Source organism: Stylophora pistillata, chromosome 4, assembly GCF_964205215.1.
Source record: "Stylophora pistillata chromosome 4, jaStyPist1.2, whole genome shotgun sequence".
NCBI lineage: Eukaryota > Metazoa > Cnidaria > Anthozoa > Scleractinia > Pocilloporidae > Stylophora > Stylophora pistillata.
The window spans coordinates 2,006,675-2,027,500 of record NC_142522.1 but is presented as its reverse complement, the minus strand read 5'-3'; the positions used below and the strand labels follow the sequence as shown (position 1 = coordinate 2,027,500).

The window sequence follows — 20,826 nt, the reverse complement described above, 5'->3', positions numbered from 1 at the left end:
GGGTTAAAATAGACTTGCATAAAAAAAAAAAAGTCAAAGAAATGACTAATGCTCTTGCAAAATGTTGATTCAGTTGCAGTGTCGTGGAAAAAACAAACACCTCCTTCTAGCAAGTAGGTCGTAGTCAGGTTTCATGAAGCAGGTATCCCTAATAAATAAATTCCAAATTGTTCTGGTCCTGAATGGTAATTCTATTATATGACAATTATACCAGCAACATGTGTTCTTGCTTAATAATTACCTTACAATTCCACGTAATTTTTAGATCAAATGGAAGTCTAAGTCAGTAAAGGTGATTCTAAGCCATTGCAGCTAAAAATTATAGGTATGAATTCAAAGTATTCTCAGTTTTCAAAGTTGTTTTAAGCGCATCCTGATGTATGTTCAATGAAGTAACCAATATAAAACAACTCTCCCAAAACTCTAATTGTGATTTCTTTTCTAGAGCTTTTTTTCCAAAATGAGTTGCCAAACTGGGGGTGCTGCTCATCTGCTAGTGTTTATGGCAGTCTTTTTACCTGAGAGGAATACATACTTGCTTTAAAGTCACTCTTATCCCAAAAATATTTTTAAAAAAAAAAGACAATTTCTTTAAAAGCCAAAAATTAATATCATCACTATTTATTTATTTTCAAGATTTGCCGACAGGCAGGGAAACCGCAACAGCTTTGTGCCAATCACTGCGGGCCCAGTAACCCACCCATCCCACCCCAGGGGAGGACATCCATCACACAGTAATCTTGTGCATGGGAAATTAATGTCTCCTACCCCTAACCCTGCAGGAGACGGGACCTCCATTTATTCATCCCTATCCAAGAAGACTAGAATATCTAACCATTTCTTGATATTATAGAAAGGCAGCATATTCTTCTCAATTATTTTAAGACCTCGAGTGTTGGTCTGGCCGGGGCTCAAACCCTCGACCTCCCACACAACAGTCCAGCGTTCTATCCATTGAGTTAATTAACTTTTATATTTATCAAAACTTACCAGAATCACGAGGTCCATCATAATCCTTTGACATTTCTCCATTGCGAAAAATCTTGAGTGTAGGATAACCACTGACACCATATTTACTACAAGAATCTTTCCCTGCCTCAGTGCAGTCAACCTATAACAGGTGTAAATTAAAAAGAAAATTGCAGCATTCATCCAATAATGTAACAGCTATAAGGTCATGTGACCTCTTGTTCCACACCCATGCTATATTACCTCCTTGACTGGAGTTATTAGATGTTTTGTTGTGTAGTATTGCTGAGTATTTTTACAAGTTGTGCTGCATTACAATACGTATCAGCGATATGACGCACCAAACATCTAATAAGTTATTTAATATCCAACACGCTAAATTACTATTTCAGTGGGGACGAATTTTGTGGATATTTAGTTACAGGGAATGTGCGACAAAAGTATACCGCAAAGCAGAATGGAATTAGTGCATTGTCGTGTTGCTGTTCCTATTTTCTTCAGTAAATAATGAAATTTTATTTTTGCCTAACTGCTTCTCTTTATTCCATTTATCTAATAAACTTGGATCAATATTCGCCAGCCATTCCGACTCTTTGTCGTCATAAAAATTATTTAAATTGTCCCCCATTTTTTGTAACTTCCATCCAATTCATCGCTTGCATGATGCAGGAAAACCTGTCTAACCAGTTCTCTAGAGTGTAAATACCGAGTGATATTTTTACTCATCTCAGGCATTATTTGCACTCTATTGAGTGTGATTGGACAATAAAGCTGAGTGTCACCACAAGTCTCCTTTGCAGTGATTCAGTGGTCACTTCACTCTAACAATCTTTCCCAACCAATGGAGGAGAGTTTTGCGCGACAAATCCAAAAATGACTGCCAAGGAAAGTAACATCACTACAGCTGTTTGACAATTTTAGTATGATTAATCTTCAGCGGATGATCATAATCTGCACTCTGATTGGTTGATAGTTATCTATTATTACAGCACTCATAGCACATGTGGGAAAGGTGAAGTGAATCCTATGTTCTGATTGGCTACCCAAGTGGGCAAGATGGGCCCATCTTGCCCACTCAAGATTGCCCGTATTGATCCTGCACATGAAAAAGCTAGAATTAGAACTATCTTCCTAATTCTTGGACAATTTCGGTGATGGAAATGCAAAAAGCAACAGAAGATAGTCAAAACAAAGAAAACAGAAACAACTCTAGTGAGTTTGTTGTGCTACAACACAATTGGCTTTCTTTCCTAACTCTCAAAGTAAACAAGTCATTCTTAATTCTTAATAAAGCAAAATCTTTTGGCAATATAATAAATCCTTTATTAACCAAGCTTATGCAGTCAAGATGGCTGGATATTAACCTCAATCTTTTTTTTGCATTTTTATGGACCTCAAGTTTGTCTCAGCCCATAAAAATACAAAAAAAGAACTTGGCCAATATCCAGCCATTTTGACCTCACACTTGGTTAATAAAGCAGGTGTATTTTGCTGTCATCAACCTTCAAAAGGTGGTTATAACACCAAGCTTAAATTCTAAATAAAAATACAGCTCCTCTTTAAATCATATAAGTATCACTTAAAAATCATGCTCAAAGAATTAGGGCTGATAGTTTCTAAAGAAACTGTTTGGGGCTGCGTCGGTGGGGGTAACGAAATAATTTGGATATATATATCAACAAAGTTGAAGTGGTAAATTGGCCACCGTAACGATTACAAAAGCTGACATTTCGAGCGTTAGCCCTTCGTTGGAGCGAATAGAGGAATTGTGGGTTGTGTGTGCTTTTAAAGGCAGAAAATAGAGCTAAGTAATTGATGGGAACATGGCAACGAGAAAAACACGAATAAATTAGTGGAATGAAAAGCGTTGGTTGGTACCTGTGGGATTTAGACTGCCAGTTTGAAAGATGAGCTTTTGTTCAAGAGTTTTACGGCTTTCCATGCTACCTAAGTGTAAGGAAAGACCGCAGATTGCCATATGTTGCTTAGAATGATTAGGTAACTTGAAATGTCTAGCGAATGGTTTCAATGTGTCTTTGTCATTCCTCTCCACATTGCGAAGGTGTTCTTGGAATCGGTCACCTACTCTTCTGCCTGTTTCGCCGATGTAAATCTTTTTGCAATAAGTGCAAGTTATGCAATAGATTACATTGGCAGAGGTGCACATCATTCCATTAATTTATTCGTGTTTTTCTCGTTGCCATGTTCCCACCAATCACGTAGCTCCATTTTCTGCCTTTAAAAGCACACACAACCCACAATTCCTCTATTCACTCTGATGAAGGGCTAACGCTCGAAACATCAGCTTTTATAATTGTACCGGTGGCCAATTTACCATTTCAACTTTGTTGATATACTCAAACAATTAGGTTGAATAATTAATCCAGCTTCATCTTCACTGTCAAACAGTTGAGTCAACTTAGACTAATTTGCAGTGCACTCATACTTCCTTTATTTTATTTTTTTTTTTGGAGGTTAGAAAATGGTATCTCAATGTCTTAATTATCTTGCCTGCATTTACATATCCCAAAAGCAAGTCAGGTGTAGAAACTGGCACATACAATTTCGTTTAAAACCAGAGATTCGAACCGTGAGAATGTATTATATATAACCAGGGTGATGTACTCAATAATTAATTACACAAAACCTGAATGTAAACGTGCGATTATTTTTTTACTTTTCCAAGATACTTCGACAGTTTGACCACATCTAACAAGCATAAATTGGGAATATTCCATTTCTCTCATTATCATAGTGCAGAGAATTTCAACTAAACGGCGCGCATCAACAATTTTCAGCTGTTTGGGTCTTAATCTCAAGGGATTCTGGTGCTTCAAGACCATTAAAATCATATTCAGCTGCACGGAACAAATAAGTCATCAACAAACAAAACAGACAATAGTTATATTACCCGCACGTTTAAATTCATTCAATAAAATCAATACGCGAGATTGATTTGGATCTACAGTGGGTAGGAAACGAAGTAACGGAAGAGTGAAATTGACGATGAAGCTGTACCTTGGCAAGTGGTATTGGCGGGTCTTCTTTCTTTAGTTTTGTAGCCGCAGTCTCGTACTCGGGAGCGAGTTTCTTACAGTGTCCACACCTGTTTATGAAGAAAAATTAAAATGTTCGCAAGCTGTGCGTATCAATCTAATGATGATCAACAACTGTACAAATTCTTACCACGGGGCGAAGAATTCTACAAGCATAATATCCTTGTCTTTTACACCGGATGCAAAACTGCTATCGGTGAGCTCAATGACATCTGAACAGAGAGCCACCGATGCAAATAGAGAGATTAAAATTGTGGAAATCAACATTATGGCGGAGAATTTTGAAACGAAGCAACACGGAACATGGAAGAAATAAACAGCTGTAACGTGAGGTGCAATATACACGTTGAATTTGACAACTCTCAATGAACTGCGTTGGCGGGCTGTGATTGGTTTATAATGTACACGTGTTTAATGGTTCCTTGAGTTTTGTCGAATTGTGATTGGCGCATAATTTCTCCTAGAAACGTGACAATCACGTTGAAGCATTTCAGCCCGCAAAATACGAAATAGTTTTCTACGCGAAGAAAATGCGGTGCCGAAACCTGCTTAAATTACAACATACACAGCGAAGCTTTTCCTCTCCCCATCTCCCTAGATTTCCCTCCACTAAAAAGTGAGGGCGGTCCTTTATCCCCTAATTTATCTGTTATTGTGATCGCATTATTGGCTTTTTCGGATCATAATAGACGGACGGTATTAAACGAATCAAAGTTGGTAGATAATTTACTCGCCCTCTTCTTACATCAGATGAATAAAGGGGGTAAGTTTCCTAACAAACTGTGGTGCTGCGTCTGTGGAGGGTATCGCAAGATAATTCGTTTTTATCAACTGCTGACCATGTCATGATTGGCCTTTGTTTAAGTTGTCAACTTGAAGCTCCTAGGCGTGACGTTTGGAGAGCTAGCCCTTCTGTCGTGTGCTATTCTGCTTTCTGATGTGAAAGCTCTAATACTAACTAGTTCCGAATCTATTGTCTCGACATTCGAAACACTGAGGGCATTACATTTGAAATTTAGTAGAAAAACTAGTGCCGCTTGCTGCTTCTGTTGGGTAGCTGTGACGCATTTCCACGAACCACCGTGTAAAGAGTCACGTCTTGTAAGAACCCAGTCTCCTACGCTAGCTACGCAGGCGTGACCCTTGAACGGGTAGCAGGGTCACATGTGAAATTTATTCGAAAAATTAGTGCCGCTAGCTGCTTCTGTTGTGTTAAGAGTCACGTCTTGTCAGAACCCAGTCTTCTACGCTAACTACGCAGGCGTGACTTCGAACGGGTAGTGGGGTCACATTATAAAATATAGTTCTTTACTGAGTTGTTCTTGCAGCACACTCGGCTAATTTTTTATTTACTGATATGCAAAGCATCTCTGTTATTTTATCATAGATCTTGCCTAACTCTCGTAAATTATTTTGGTAAACAAAACGCTTCCTTTCCAAACAGAAAAAGTCGAATCTGTGTTGTTTACGCTTGATAGAGCAAAGAAGACAGCTGTTGAAACAGTTTCTATAATTCTTATTATAAGAGCTGCTTTAGTTGGCTAGTTGACGCACTCATGATTAAGGCCTTGTTATTATCATTTTCGAATGGCTTTATGTTTTCTTCCTCACCGGTGTCAATTCTAACACGTCTTACCATTGGTTATTTAGGGCAATTAGGTGTCAGAAAGAACAAAACACATCTAAAAGACTTTGTGATTGGCTGCATATCGAAGAAGCTGCGCTTGAGTCTGGCTAAGTACTGAATTGATTGTCTGGTCGTTAGTGCGTTGCATAGTGAATTTCCAGTCTGGGATTGTCTTCCTTTATCGAAAGACTCCTGCCACAGAGTATCATTTCGCTCCAGCTGTTATTTTGTGAAATTGTTACAGGTTTTTGTCGCATTCGGAGGTAATTTGGTCGGGCTGTTATCCAAAGGAGGCTTGCAGAAACTATTTGCTGGGATGCCGCCATGATACTAAGGTAGACTCTTTTCATGGTTGTCTGCCGATTCACTCGCTTGGAACTCCAACTTATTGCTAATGTGTAAGTGTAACTAACAGCAGCCAAAATGGATTCACTAGACGACTTCGACCCGTCCAAAATGGACGATTATAACGACGATGGTGAGTAAATCTGAGAGAGATGATTCTGCAAAATATGTAAACTGCTAACAAATTTGTAGTGATGCCTGCATACACAAGCAGGCTTATGGCGTTGATTCTTATGCAGAAGGCAATTAATTTGTGTGCTTGTTGCTCAGATGATGGAATACAGGACAAGTCTTCCCATGGTAGACTTCGAAAGAGAAAAGCCAATCAGTCCTTCATGATCAAAGAGTGAGTTTTACTTGTGGGCTTCGAACGAAACGTGTATTGAGTTATGACGTATTCTATGTCTGGCCAGGGTTGGTTGTGGTGTGCGTTATTTCAACGTCTTCTCAAACATTCCTACTTTTTGCACCGTACAGGGAAGACTCGGATGATGATGATCTCGAAAAGGGTGATCAAAAAATGCCCAGGTAATGAAAAATTGACCATTTTCTCCACAGGAAGTGTCTGAACTTTGATGTGCAGTGAAAGAGTTGTGATAATTCAGAATAATTAGGTCGTAAGTTCGGCAGGAGGGACGTTGAAAACAAAGGACTCAGCGGGCGAATGCTTGTTTTGACATTGAATTACTCAAGTTTATCTATTTCCTATGATTGTTTGCCTTTCGATCGAAACTTGCACTTTTGGTTAATGTAGTCTATATTATTTTGACCAAAGTCGGGCAGCGGTCGTGATTTCAACGTTACAGAACATGTCGTTTGTTTAGTAGCAAATCTCTTGTTTGTAACGAAAGTTACGCCCGATCTCTAGGCAAAGATATTTCCTCAAGCTTCAAGTGCAACATGCGTAATAGTGTTTTATTTTAATAAACCTTCTTTTAATGTTTACAGAACGTCGGACGAGTCTAACAAAGAGAAGTTTGCAAGGTATTTAGTTTCTTTTTTTTAGTCACGTACATGATTTTGGTAACTACCATCCACGTTTTTATTTCAGCAAACATTTTCGAAGCTACCAAAACCATTTTATTGTAAACGACTCGTAATTCTCTTTTCCTTATATACATATTTATATATATGTATATATCATTTATGGCAATCGAACACACTTTTACCATAAACGTTTGCATTGTTAGCTGTAATTTTAAAAGCCGGTGGTAAGATGTTCTTTTATTCCGTTTCCTCTCGCAGATGTTTTCAATTTTTTTGTCAAGACATTTGCAATGCAATTTTCCTTATCATAGAACAGTCTCTGTTAAAAAATAGAACTTGACGAAACTACACTTAAACTACTTTTAAGAACTTATTGGTGTTGTAATCGAGAGTTCCTTATACTTTCGCATAGAATGTACTTGTGAAACAATCTGGTTGGCAATTTGTTTGCCTGGTAAATATATGAGGGTAAATTTAAGTAAAACTATTACCCAATATTCTTGAGCACTGTCATACTAACTAAACATAAACTTGTGATTTTTTTTATGTATAATTTTTTTTTGGTCTGTGTGAAAGGAATGTAGTATACAGAATCACTTTCAGCTGATTGATCATCATTCAGAAAACAGACAAACCTACCAATTTCTTTCCTCTTAAAAAATTTAGCCACATCAGTGAGATAAAACTTGTATAGTATCTTGGGAATGCACACCATTTTGTGCTCAACTCACTAATGTAACTAGGAGTCAAATTGTCCCCAATTAATTTTAAGTTTTCATTAGCCTCACCCTTGGTCTGATGTGGTCAAAGTAAATTTTAAATGGAAGCTGCTGGTCAAAGAGCTAGATTGCATCTCACCACCCCCCTTCAGTTTACGACCGAAACTTTCAATCCCCTCTTCCTTTTGATTATATATGTAGTTTGACTTGTGTGCATGTATTAAGAGCTGTACTTTATGTCATGTTGTAGCTTTTGCCTTTGTTACCTGGCCAGTAATCTCCCTATAACTCTTTCTTTGTACAGGGAGAACCATAGTGAGATTGAGAGGCGAAGAAGGAATAAAATGAATGCTTATATAAACGAGTTATCTGATATGGTACCATCGTGTAATGGATTGGCTCGCAAACCAGATAAACTCACTGTGCTTCGAATGGCTGTGAACTATATGAAATCTCTCAGAGGACCAGGTATGTTACAACAAATCATGTGTGTTTTCAGTCTGTGAGTAATATTAAAAAACCAAGAGTGTGCCTTGATTGGTTTCTGTTTCATGCGGAGAGAATAATCCTGTGTATGACAATTTATTGGATACAGTGATGTTCATTTCCAAGTTGGAACAAAATGTGAAAAGTTACCTATTCTTATGGGTTGAGATAAACTGGAAGTTAAAGAAGCAATGCCAATCACATCATGACAACTTTAATTCTTGGTCTCCACTGTACATGTTGACATTTACTACTAGGTTTGATCTTGCTGCTAGTTTTTTTAGTTTTATTTTAAAGACTGTTTTGAAAGACTGTTTTAGTTGTCTTCTGATCATATTAAATAAACTGTTTTTTTTTCTTGTCTAGAGGTTTTAGTTGTCTTCTGATCATATTTAATAAAGTGTTTTTTTTTTTTCTTGTCTAAAGGCCAAGGTCCTAGTGATGTATCATACAAGCCTTCATTTCTCTCAGATCAAGAACTTAAGCACCTTATATTAGAGGTAGGGCTTAAGTTTTTGATTCAAAATACAAAAGTTTTTCATTGTTAAATTTAGCATGTGTGTTATAAGGAGGAAGCATAATTACATTGTACTTGCATCTTCTTGAAGATGGAGACATGTTTAAGGCTAAAGTATTAAAAGACAAACTTGCAAACTTGTTCATGTTCACAGGCAGCAGATGGTTTCTTGTTTGTTGTGAATTGCCGCACTGGAACTGTGGTGTATGTTTCAGACTCTATAACTCCAGTCCTTAACCAACCTCAGGTAATCTCCAAATTTTGTTGTCAGTTATATAAACAAATAGCAACTCATTAGGTGAACATTGTAAACAATAATAGACTAAACAACAAAAGCTCAATTGAATGTGGTATCATTTATGAAGGGAATGGAACCATGTTTTTTTTCCCTGTAATTTCATTGTTAGTGACCAGATGTTAGCACAACAGACTCTTGGTCAACTGGTGCAGGTTCAAGGCCTTGTTGGGTCATTCGGTTGTGTTTTTGGCAAATGGCAAAATGGTCACTAGGTTGTGTTTTTTGGCAAAACATTTAATTTTCACAACTTGTCCCTTGTTGACCAGGGATGTAAATTAGTAACCTAACAAACTGTGGAGATTTAACAGCATTTCCTGCAAAGTCTCCTCCCCAGTTTGCAAATGGCCCCTTGGCAACCAAGAGTGTTTTATTTTACCTATTTTTTTTTCAGGGGTAAACTTGATATTTTTCAGGTTTGTTTTATTATTTGTTTGTTGTGTTTTACAGAGTGCTTGGATGAATCAGGAAATTTTTGACCTTGTCCATCCTGATGATACAGAGAAAATAAAAGACCAGTTATCTGCTACAGAGTCCCCTGATGCAGGAAGGGTCCTTGACTTGAAGAGTAAGTAATGTATAGCAGATCAAGTCCTTAGTAATGTATAGCAGATCAAGTCCTTAGTAATGTATAGCAGATCAAGTCCTTAGGTTAATACAATGCCATTATCAAAGTAGTTCTTTGGTAAAAGTCAGATGATGTTGGTGACATCTTTGCGAGTGGTCTTCAAATTTCCAAATCTTTGTTGCATTGATTTGATACTTTTTATTTCTACACTATTTATTGTTAATGATTTTTTTGCCTTCATTTTTTTCATCTTCCGTATAGCTGGAAGTGTGAAAAAGGACAGCCATGGAGGTAGGGAGACTTTTTGTAGTAGTGTTGAAAATGGATATAACTCAATTTTCTGTCCCTTCAAGTGTTGTTGACAAAAACCAATTTCTGTTTCCCTTTGCTTTGTTTAGCTCTGTCAAGAATGTATTCCAACTCAAGAAGAAACTTCATTTGTCGCATGAGATGTGGAAAAGAAGAGAGTGAGAATGTTGCAAGGGGGAAGGACAATCGTTTAAAGCTACAAGATGATGAATATGCCATTGTGCACTGCACTGGTTATATTAAGGTATGGGGCCATGAATTAAAATGAGAATGTAAAGATTCACATCTTCAAATGAACTTTTATATCCTCCTAATTGCTTAAACTTCTTGCCTGATTTTAGTAGTTGACCCCTGACACCCTCAGATCAGTATGCATATTCTCCATACTGTTCTCTAAGGTGCTGATGCAGAGAATTTGGTTAACAATCAAGGGCTTTTTTTGGTTGGTGATCAAGTTCTTTATTCTTGTGACCATAATATGTGATTGTTAGGTGATAATAAAAGTAGAAGTGCGTGCCAGTCACCCACCCACCCTCCCCTTCCACCCCTTTCCTCTCCTTCCTATTTCCTCAAAGGCTATATGTCAAACAGGAAGATAATATATTATGTTCCATCACAACAGTCTTTTGGAGGCAGCACTGCTGTATGTGCACCAGGAGATGCAGATGCCTCAGAGAACAGCTGTTTGGTAACTATTGGAAAACTTCAGCCTACAAGTATGCCACAGAGTTCTGACTTGTTGGATTCCCCACCTGTGACAGAATTTATCTCTAGGCACAGCTTGGATGGCAAATTTACTTTTGTTGACCAGAGGTAGGGGTACATCTAAAGTTTTTACATGATTAAAACAAACTTCTGCTTCTTTTTATTCCGGTCACATCCAAATAATCAGGTACAACAAAAAGAGAAAAATAAAATACATGTATATATAACTAACTGCAGACAGTACTGTTTCCGCCTTCTGGGCCTCATCAGTGCAGTGTTGATGCTAGGATGGGGGAGAACCAATATGGATCCCCAAACGATCCCACACTTGTGGTATTGTCTAAGCCATGCCAGAGTGCTCAAACTAGAAGAGCCTAGTGAGCTATGCACAATGCTAGCGGCGATGACTCATCCCACAGTGCTCAATTTGGACACGAAAGCAGAGCTTTGTATGCCAAGGAGCTATATCTAACTGCAGACAGTACTGTTTCGGCCTTCTGGGCCTCATGTATATATATATGAGGCCCAGATTATATATAATTATAATCTGGGCCTATATATATAATTATATATATATAATTATATATAATATATATAAATATATATAAATATATATAATTATATATATATAATTATATATATATAATTATATATATATAATTATATATATATAATTATATATATAGGAAGTCTGCAAGTCGATTTTCGCGTGGAACAGTGCTCAATACGTTGAAGCAGAGCAGAATAAATATTATGAGAGGAAAAAAGGACGTAACTACATTTCCCGACAAGCCTGTTTCGTGAATCGCTTCACTCTTCAGGGGTTTAACCCCTGAAGAGTGAAGCGATTCACGAAACAGGCTTGTCGGGAAATGTAGTTACGTCCTTTTTTCCTCTCATAATATTAATTATATATATATATATCTATAATTATAACAAACTGGTTCAAGACGGAAGAGGTAGTTCATCGTTTTATTACGACAGCTCTGTTTCGTATGGTCGAAAATGACCACACTCGTCAGGTAGTTTCAACGATCGACCGTTAACTTACAGTGACTGGCTATAAAAGCTGGAATACAGTTGCTAGGAGATATAAAAACAATGCTACTTTTCCATATAAGACATGTGACTGGTATGTATAATTTCGGAGATTGTTACTTTATTATGAAGTTTTTAAGGAGGTATCTGTTTCTATGAGGGCATGAACTTTCTAACTCATTTCGCTTGTTTAGACTGCAAAGTTCCTTTTTACATATGATCATGAAAAGGAATGTAAAAAGGAACTTTGCAGTCTAAACAAGCGAAGTAAGCTAGCAAGTTCATGCCCTCATAGAAACAGTTACCTCCTTAAAAACTTCATAATAAAGTAACAATCTCCGAAATTATACATACCAGTCACATGTCTTATATGGAAAAGTAGCATTGTTTTTATATCTCCTAGCAACCGTATTCCAGCTTTTATAACCAGTCATCAGGGTTTTCCTTTTCAAAGAAAGTTGAAGTCGGATGAAAGGGAAGCAGGCGGAGACAATTTGGGCGAGTAGCGCCCAGCCTGAGTGGCGAAGGCGCAAACAACTAGGGGGGTCCGGGGGCATGCCCCCCCCCCCCCCGGGAAATTTTAAACATTTGAGCGCTCTGAGATGCAATCTGGTGCATTTTGGGTGCTTAAATTAAGGAAATGAACAGGCTTAACAACACAAGAAATGACAATGTATTTGATAAAATGCAGCCCTTTTCTAGCACGTTGATTGGCAATACCGGGCACATTGCTTATAAATATTAATGTAAAACAACACTCGAATCGATCTGGAAGAATTTCACATAAAGATATATTGACACAGAAATCAAAGGTAAACAAAAATACGAACATCACAGAAAATATTTCGCAATTAATTGCATCCCACACGATCGCCTGAGACTTACTTTACTTCGGACTTGGCCCAAGATAATATTTGTGATGCTTTGGCTTAGTGAGAATAAGTAGTTCGTAGTTAAAGTATATCTGTTCTAACTAAAACAGTTAAAAGCGGATAAATCAAGAAGATAATCGACCTTTCAAATAGTAATTTATTTAAATGCAAAAATTGAATAATTTACGTATCTTTAAGCTTGAAGGGATGCCAGTGATACATGACTTGACCGCGCAAACTTGTACTGAATGTCACGTACCAGTACACGCGCAAAAATTCTACTTCGTTTTTTGCTGAAATATGTACTTTTTATCGATTTCCGTTTCTTATACGTCATTGTCAGACAACATACAAAGTGTTTATTATTTATCTCAAATATTTTAAATTATATAACAGCAAGGACTCTTTTAGTCGCCGGCGACGGAGCCGTTCGCAGGCGGCGAAAATCGCCGGTCGCCGGCCGAAAAGGAAAACCCTGAGTCATTGTAAGTTAATGGTCAATCGTTGAAATTACTTGATGGGTGTGGTCATTTTCGACCATACAAAACAGAGCTGTCATAATAAAACGTTGAACTACCCCTGAAGTCTTGAACCAGTTTGTTATAATTATCAATGCTCCTCTAAGAGTTGAGCGCTCTTTGAAATACATTCAAATCAAGTTCAAGAATGTATATATATATATGCTAATTCTTAAAAAAAAGGAAGGTTTGAATAACAAAAGGAAAATAAACACCTTGACCTATCATAAGTCAAATGAACAATTCCTTTGAAATATTTCAAATTCAAGTAATCACGGTCAAAACATAATATGCCTAATAACAGCAGTTCCTAAATATATATATATGCTAAAATGTTTAAAACATTGAAAGTGCAAGAATAAATTAATCTCGCATTGATCTTATCAAAATTCAAAGTACACTTGACTTGCAATAATTTGAACTTTCAAGTTAACAGGAGTTTAAGTTGAATTATTGAGAGTCAACTGTATGTTAAAGTGCATTGGTGGGTCTACTAAAGGGAGAAGGGCAGTTACATTGTAAAGTAACTAGAACACTGTAGTAATGAGTGTGTGAAAAAAAAATTTCCAATGGCTTCTTTACTTGTGTTCCTGTTTTACTTTTTTGCATTTTTTTTTCTCTTCAGTAAGGAACTTGTGAGAGAGATTTGATCTCTGAAAATTCTTAAGTAAAATTTTTTTTAACAAGAAATTGCTAAATGTTTTGTCTTCTAGAGTTTCAGATGTGCTAGGGTACAAACCCCAAGAACTTTTGAATGAAGTGTGTTATGACTTTTTCCATCCTGATGACCTGGAACATATGATGGAAAGTTATCAACAAGGTACTTCTGTTACAAAACCAGAATGTAGAATGTTCACAAATAATTTACCTCAAATTAACTTGACATATAATAATACTACTTTATTCAAATACACGATACATATTTGAAAAGGTGGACCATGAGGTTATCCATATAAAGGTCCCCTACCCCCAACTCCCAGTAAACAGGCCAGACCACATTACAGTAATCTCATGAGTGGGTTCTTTAACGTCCCCTGCCTAACAAATTAACTAATTAATAAATGCAGGAGACTGGACTTATGGTTTATTCGTCCTTACATGAGAAGACTAGAAAGTCTAGATCCATTTCTTGATATTATAGAAAGGTAGCACAGCCTCCTCAGTATTTTAAGACTTTGCCGGGGCTCAAACCCTCAACCTCCCGTTCAACAGTCCGGCGCTCTAATCAATTGAGCTAACTTGGAGGTAGTGTAATGTACATATGATTTAAATTGCTTCCTTGGGTCACTAGGAATAATCATTGTTTGGTATTTGTGGATGCAGTACAAGATTAATGAATTAAGAGTTTGGTGTATCACCAAGAAATTTAGTTTTCATTTTGATAAAGTTTGGTCTTAAAAAAAAAAAAAAAAACTGTATGGCAGAGAAACACTAGGAAACAACTTCTTTGGATAGTTTATTTTAAGGTTGTATTAATGGAACAAAATCACTGATTGGTTTCATATGTAACCTGTACCAAGTCTAGTCCTTTTCTCAACTAGCATTATTTTATGATTGCAGTAATGAAACTGAAGGGACAAACACTTTCTGTGAGGTATAGATTCCGTGCCAAGGATGGCAGCTGGGTGTGGCTACGAACAAGCTGTCACAGTTTTCAGAATCCTTACACTGATGAAGCAGAATACATTGTTTGCACTAACTGCCGTGGTCAACCGTGAGTACATATAATCCATTTACATTATAGGAGCTCAAGTTAGATTACATACTTGTACTTTGAATTAGATCATAGGGAAAACTCTTGTTGTACAAAGACTGGATGTTAATCATGGTAACCTTTACTAACCTACTTCTTCTTTTCTGCTATTTGAGTAGTGGCAGTATGCAGCCTGTCACCCTAAACCTGTCCAGCCCAACTATAAACTCCACTCGCAGTGGGCCACTGACCGGCAGTACAGATTATTCTGACATATCTCCTCGCACAGACCTAACAAGCCCTGACTCTGGAGTGTCCATGTATCAGAGACACGCCCAGCTTGCTCCAGTGCGAGATGATGCCATTCATCTTTATACACAAGGAGGTGCAGTCCCAAAAGGTGACACACTTAAGTTAATTCATTCTTAAATAATATTATGGCAATGTGACAGTAAAATATAGATAAAAAAGTTCATGTTTGAATGGAAATAATTTTTTTTTCAGCATCCCAACGTTTGGAAGGTGGCTTGGAAGCTCTTTCTAAGGTTTGTAACCCCCAATTTATTTTTGCTCTCTAAAATACACCACTTACTAGACTGTGGTGGTGTAGAAATTAGAATTTTGCTGACATCCTCACTGGTTGTGCCATTAAGCATAATTTAGGCTTCTTTATCTTCAACTGAAATTTCTCCCTGGACTTCTAGTCAGGTTTGGGGTCTTACTGTCTCAGAGAACCTTTCCATGCAGAAGTAAGAATAGGTACCAGTGAGCAGTAGCTTAGTGTGGGTACAAGGTGTATTTGTTTATTTTGCCATTTTGTTATTACAATACATCACAAGAAATAACAGGAATTACATAATACATCAATATGATATAACTGAGAATTTAGCATATGGCAAGGAAACCTGTAGAGTAACCAAGAGGCTTATGCAAGCTGCAGGTTCCTCTTATTTTACAAGAGTGAAGTATCAGTTATATGTTACTAGCAGGTAATTTGTAATGTACCTTTTTACCATTCATCCAGGGGTCATAACAGTAAATGTCACATTATACCACAGAAATGAGGAGATGCCTTACTAGCTGAGTGAGGAAGTATCCTTGTTTAATACTTAAATGTTTTTACTGTCTTCTCTCCTTCTCTCTGGCCAACATCATGATATACCCAGTAGAGTTAATTGAAGGGTTATCTTTCCAGGCCAGTGAGCTTACTGACAAGAGAGGTAATGTTTCACCTAACACTCCGACTGCTCAAGTACCCAAGAAATCTGACGGCTCAATGGTTATTCCAGTAACTAGTGCAACAACACAGAGACTTCCACCAGGAATTATTCAACATGCCATGGAACATGGCACTGGTAAGACACTAGATGTCTATTTGAGGGTTAATGTTTGATCCAAGTATTTCATTTTCAGCACTGTAACAAGATAGGCAAATACAGTCAATTTTAATGAATTGACACTTAAAAGGAATAAATAAATTATTTTTTCATCCAAAAAGATTATTTTCACCGAACTTTGAATTTGTATGCTACTCCTATTTGTTGTAACTGTTAACTTTTTTTCTGAGGAATGTGATTAAATGGAATAGTATGGTAATGCAACAGAATGAGGAAGGGCTAATGCTTGAAATGTCAACTGATAAACTCTTTACAGTGGCTAATTCACATTATCAACTCAGTTAAAAAAAATAAAGAAACAAGTTATCTAGTTTGATTGTACATTGCCACCAGTTGTTTTTTTCCTCAGATTTTATAATATGTCAAAAGTAATAATTGATATGGAAGATTTTGCAAAAGGAAGTAAAAAACATTGTGCTAGCATACAGGTATAATTCACCCAAAAGAGGAATTGAGGAGCATTTTTTCTTGTCTCTAAAGGGGTGGGGGATGAACTGGAGATAGTTTGTGATAAGGTAATCAATGGAATCTCCTTTACCTGGAAGGTGTATTTATGACACTGCTCAGAGTGAAGCAAAGAACAGTTGGTAAATCTTTTGTTGTATTCATGTGTTATTTTGTAGTTGACTTGGACAGTGCTGAGTTTTCTGCTGGCCAAGCTGGCAGTCTGCTTGCAGCCATGGTTCAGCGGAGAAATGCCATTGCTGCAGTTTCTCCAGGCCAAACACAGCAGGGTGGGTACCCTCTCATTTCCCAGATGAATGGCAACATGGCCACTATTATGAGACCTGGAAATATGGGAGGACAACAAAGAGCCATGGGTCCAATGTCACCAATGGAGATTATGAGAGCACAAATTCCACGCAACATGGCTGACATGAATTCCCCTGGAATGATGGTTTATGGCAGTGCCACAACAACTCGGAATGGTCAAACCCCTGGCAAGAACACAGTTGACACTGGCCAAAAGAGTGGGTATCCACAGGTAATGAATGATGGTGTAAGTGGAAGAGATATGATGTCTGGAGCATGGGCACACCAGAATGTTATGGTGAGACCTATTAGAGAAGGTGAGATGAAGCCAACAGCACCTGGAGGAATGCCTCTTGCATCACAGGTGGATGCTGCCACACAACAAGGGATGTATACTGGAATGAGACCACCTGGGGACCCATCCAACTTGCGAGGCCCTACACAGGGATATCATTACTACCAATAACCCTATAAAGCCCAGAAGTAGAAAATATACTCACTGAAACACATGAATCAGGACTTACTTTACTTTGTTTGTGCAGCAAAGTCAAATCTGCCTAAATGGATTTGCCACTGACATCTCTCATGGTTGGTGAAAATGCAGAAGGCTGAATGTATATGTATCACGGAAAAGATCGATAATTTTCACTGGTGTTATATAACCATTATGGTAATTAGCAAGAGGCAAAGATTATTTGCCAAAAAACTTTGAGAATGAAGTCATTACAGGGATTGCATCAATATGGAGACAGTGGGTATCACCAGACTTATCATATTTAACAAAGCTAACAAGCAACTATGATGTCCAAAAGATCTGCATAAGAATTTCCTAAAACATATTTCACAACTGTAGACCTGTTGAAACTGTAGAAGTGTGTAAGTAACTTGTCTTTTTTAAATAATAGGATTACCATAATTATGGAAGATTTTTATCTAGTCCCTTTATGCTCTCATCTTCATTTCACTGTTTATTATCTAACTTTCATTTTAGAGAGAACCAACAAGTGCTAGACAAATTATTTTTTTGGACCCATGGTATCTACCATTAATATTGTTTGTGATAAAAAAATAGTCTAGGTGTTTCGGCAACCTTGAAATGTACAAGAGCTATATACTTACTTCCATATGCATAAGCCTTTAAACTGTGCATTGTTGTGGGAACCCTCACACTAGCTTGGTTAGTTCTGTTTTACACAACATCTTCTCTTTTGATACCATAATATCCAACCTCATTCTTGCAGGAACTTTTTATCTTAAAGATCTGTCACTGTACTCTCTAACAGGATTATTTTCTACCAGCAAAACAATTAAACTGACATTAAATAGTTAATATAAATGATCTCCAAGCTAAAAGGAAACTTATATCATAGGCTTAACATGGGATTGACATGGACTGTTCACAAGAAAACCTTTGCATTCAATTGAAAGTGAACATTTTTGTATTGTCCGAGTACATATACTAAAGAGATTTTTATTGTTCATATCCTTTAAACATGACACTGTCCTCTGTGATCTTCCTGTGGTCTCTAGTTTACTTGTAGTAGCAGTGACTTTCACCTTGAGTGTTGTGGTTTTCATACCTCCAAAAATAACCACAAAGCAAGCTTACATAGCTGGAGGTATTGTTCTTTGTGTGTGAGGTCAAAAGACGTATCTCCTGCATTTTAATAAAGGTTCGTGTTAATTATATGCAATCTGTGTTTATCTCCACTCTCCTTAGCCATGGCATGATACTTCCCCTTCTTACCAAACTAACACTTTAGATTCATGTGTTATCTGCCCTAATCTCTTCAATCCTCATCCTGATTTGCTCTTTCTTGGTTAATTATTAATCCTTTTGCTTTTTCCTGTCCCACCAAACTTGCAGTATGCTTCAAGGTTTAGGGAATGGTTTCACTGCCACTAACCTTGCCTTGCACATCAGTAAGACTTCAGTGAAATTGGCTGCTATAGGAAATCTAACTGTTGTGCAAACAATCCTGCTAGCCATGTAATCTGTGACAAAAGGTCCATGCGAGTTACAGAAAAAGAGGTATCAAAGAGCTCCAGATAGTTTGTAGTATATTTGTGGACAAAAGTATTGGGTACATAATTACTGGTGCACAGAAAGACATTTGACAAAAAAAATTTTTTTTCAGAGAGACTTTGTTTTATTAAAAGTAGGTGTAGCCTTAGATACTGTTGTGGTAGTGTTGTAATTAATAATAAATCTTATTCTGAGGTGTCTTCTGTTTATTGTTGTAGTTTTATGTTTGTATCAGTAGGTCATTAAGTGGCAGAAAAAGAACTGTCATTACATTACGTCATTTTTGTTAGTCTCGATTAATTTTAATTTTTAGCAGTGATCCACAGGTCCAGACCCTCGCTACTACTTTCAGACCTGTAGGTTTTCTTTACCACCAGTCAGATTTGAGGTATTTTTGTCATCTTGTCTTGAATAAAGGGAAGGGGGGGGGGGGGGTTAGCATGGGTCTGTGGACCTTCCTATCAAAGGTTTGTTGGCAACCCCCTTTAGCTGTCTTTCATTAACCAATGAATTGCCCCAGAAGAGCTGGTCATGTTACTTAAATAACACCCTCTTGCAGATCACTTCCTACAATTTCCTCACCGCATTGTGGTACAAAATTGTGAAGAGAAGTTACATGTTAATTACATCTGGGAGTTTGCAAGTGAAGATTAAACTTAATTCACTGTTACCAAAGTAACAAATTAACGGTTTGTTTGTGGACTTCCCGAACCAACATTTTGGATTCATTTTCAATCTGTCATAATCTTGTCATTCCTCAGCCCCACTTGATCTTTCTTTGTTAATTGTTAATGGCATAAAATGAAAACTTTCTTGAAGTCATGGAATCCCAAATCATTTTACACCCACACATTCTTTAGCAGAGTTGGGATCTGCTACTTTCTTAAATGGCCTTTTTTTTTGTAGAAAGTTGATACATTGATAGTATACATACTACTAATTTTTCAAAGATTGGAGATGAGTGGTTATGGCCTTTCAGTCATTACGAAGTGACAACCTTGCAACTCTACAGAGGAGTGAGGGTGTAAGCACACAGGGCAACACTAGATATGTAATAGATAAGAAAAATATGAGTTTATTTAAGTGAATAAAGGCTGATAGTTTCGAAAGAAACTGTTTGGGGCTGTGTCAGTGGGAGTAACGAAATAATTTGGATATATCAACAAAGTTGAAATGATAAGTTGGCCACTGTAACGATTACAAAAGCTGACGTTTTGAGCGTTAGCCCTTCGTCATCACTCCGATGAAGGGCTAACGCTCGAAACGTCAGCTTTTGTAATCGTTATGGTGGCCAATTTATCATTTCAACTTTGTTGATATATCCAAATTATGAGTTTATTTAGGCTTGGATGAAGACAGAATTTCTCTTTACAATACCAAGCAGACTAGTGATGAGGAAAAAAAACAAAAACTCAACTACTACTATCTTCATTGAAATTGCATGGTAGACAGTGGAGAGCTCAAGATTTAGTAATGAAAGACTAGGAGCTAAAGGGTGATGTAAATGGTTAAACTTTCAGTTTTTCCAACCTTTCTTAAAGGATAAGTTGTCTGGTTGACAAAAATAAGTGTGTCTCCTATCTCTGAAATATATTTAAAAGTATTTAAATACTTGGTTTGTAAGTGAGTGTACGAAAATTCTGAGTTGGTACTAAAGAAAATATGATCATTAAAATGTCTGATTTCTAAAACAACATTGTAGCATTTCTTGGCATCTGAATAACCTCACAGCAGGCTTCCACAGGAACTATTTAAAGCACTAGCATGGAAGCTTATAAGGAAGAGCAAGCTGGCAGACTGTGCTGGAATGTTGCCTGTGCCTGACTATCCAGTAGTTCATTCATAGCTTCAACAATTGTGCTCAGCCCAACACCAAGTGGAGGCTCATTTCACACTGGTCTGAACAGCCCATGCCTTCATCTTCTCTACTTATCCTTCAGTTTGTT

At 37.2% G+C, this 20,826-nt stretch overlaps 2 protein-coding genes across 2 annotated transcripts in view; one reads left to right on the top strand and one right to left on the bottom strand.

The window, feature by feature from the left end:
- Positions 1 to 4,395, bottom strand: part of LOC111340769 (protein disulfide-isomerase A3) — a 14,555-nt gene extending 10,160 nt beyond the window's left edge. The window contains exons 1-3 of the mRNA XM_022947665.2: positions 4,156 to 4,395; positions 3,988 to 4,075; positions 991 to 1,111 (exon numbers count right to left, since the gene is read on the bottom strand). Coding sequence (XP_022803400.1) covers positions 991 to 1,111; positions 3,988 to 4,075; positions 4,156 to 4,292 — 346 coding nt within the window. The 5' untranslated portion in view covers positions 4,293 to 4,395. The remainder of the gene's footprint in view (positions 1 to 990; positions 1,112 to 3,987; positions 4,076 to 4,155) is intronic.
- A 1,350-nt stretch (positions 4,396 to 5,745) lies between these two features.
- LOC111340756 (uncharacterized) lies at positions 5,746 to 19,078 on the top strand. Its single transcript, XM_022947645.2, has 17 exons — positions 5,746 to 6,130; positions 6,268 to 6,343; positions 6,475 to 6,525; positions 6,946 to 6,981; positions 8,008 to 8,171; positions 8,616 to 8,689; positions 8,861 to 8,953; positions 9,452 to 9,569; positions 9,831 to 9,860; positions 9,968 to 10,122; positions 10,501 to 10,691; positions 13,725 to 13,831; positions 14,572 to 14,725; positions 14,884 to 15,104; positions 15,209 to 15,249; positions 15,900 to 16,059; positions 16,725 to 19,078. Exons 1-17 carry the CDS (start codon positions 6,076 to 6,078, stop codon positions 17,318 to 17,320), a joined length of 2,322 nt encoding a protein of 773 aa, XP_022803380.1. The 5' UTR covers positions 5,746 to 6,075; the 3' UTR covers positions 17,321 to 19,078.
- The last annotated feature ends 1,748 nt before the right edge of the window (positions 19,079 to 20,826 follow it).

Excerpts from the sequence above, each read along its gene's own strand:
- LOC111340756 (XM_022947645.2), top strand. The coding sequence starts at position 6,076 with ATGGATTCACTAGACGACTTCGACCCGTCCAAAATGGACGATTATAAC. Across the intron at positions 8,172-8,615 it reads GAAATCTCTCAGAGGACCAG|GCCAAGGTCCTAGTGATGTA; the intron begins GTATGTTACAAC and ends TCTTGTCTAAAG. Across the intron at positions 13,832-14,571 it reads GATGGAAAGTTATCAACAAG|TAATGAAACTGAAGGGACAA; the intron begins GTACTTCTGTTA and ends TTATGATTGCAG.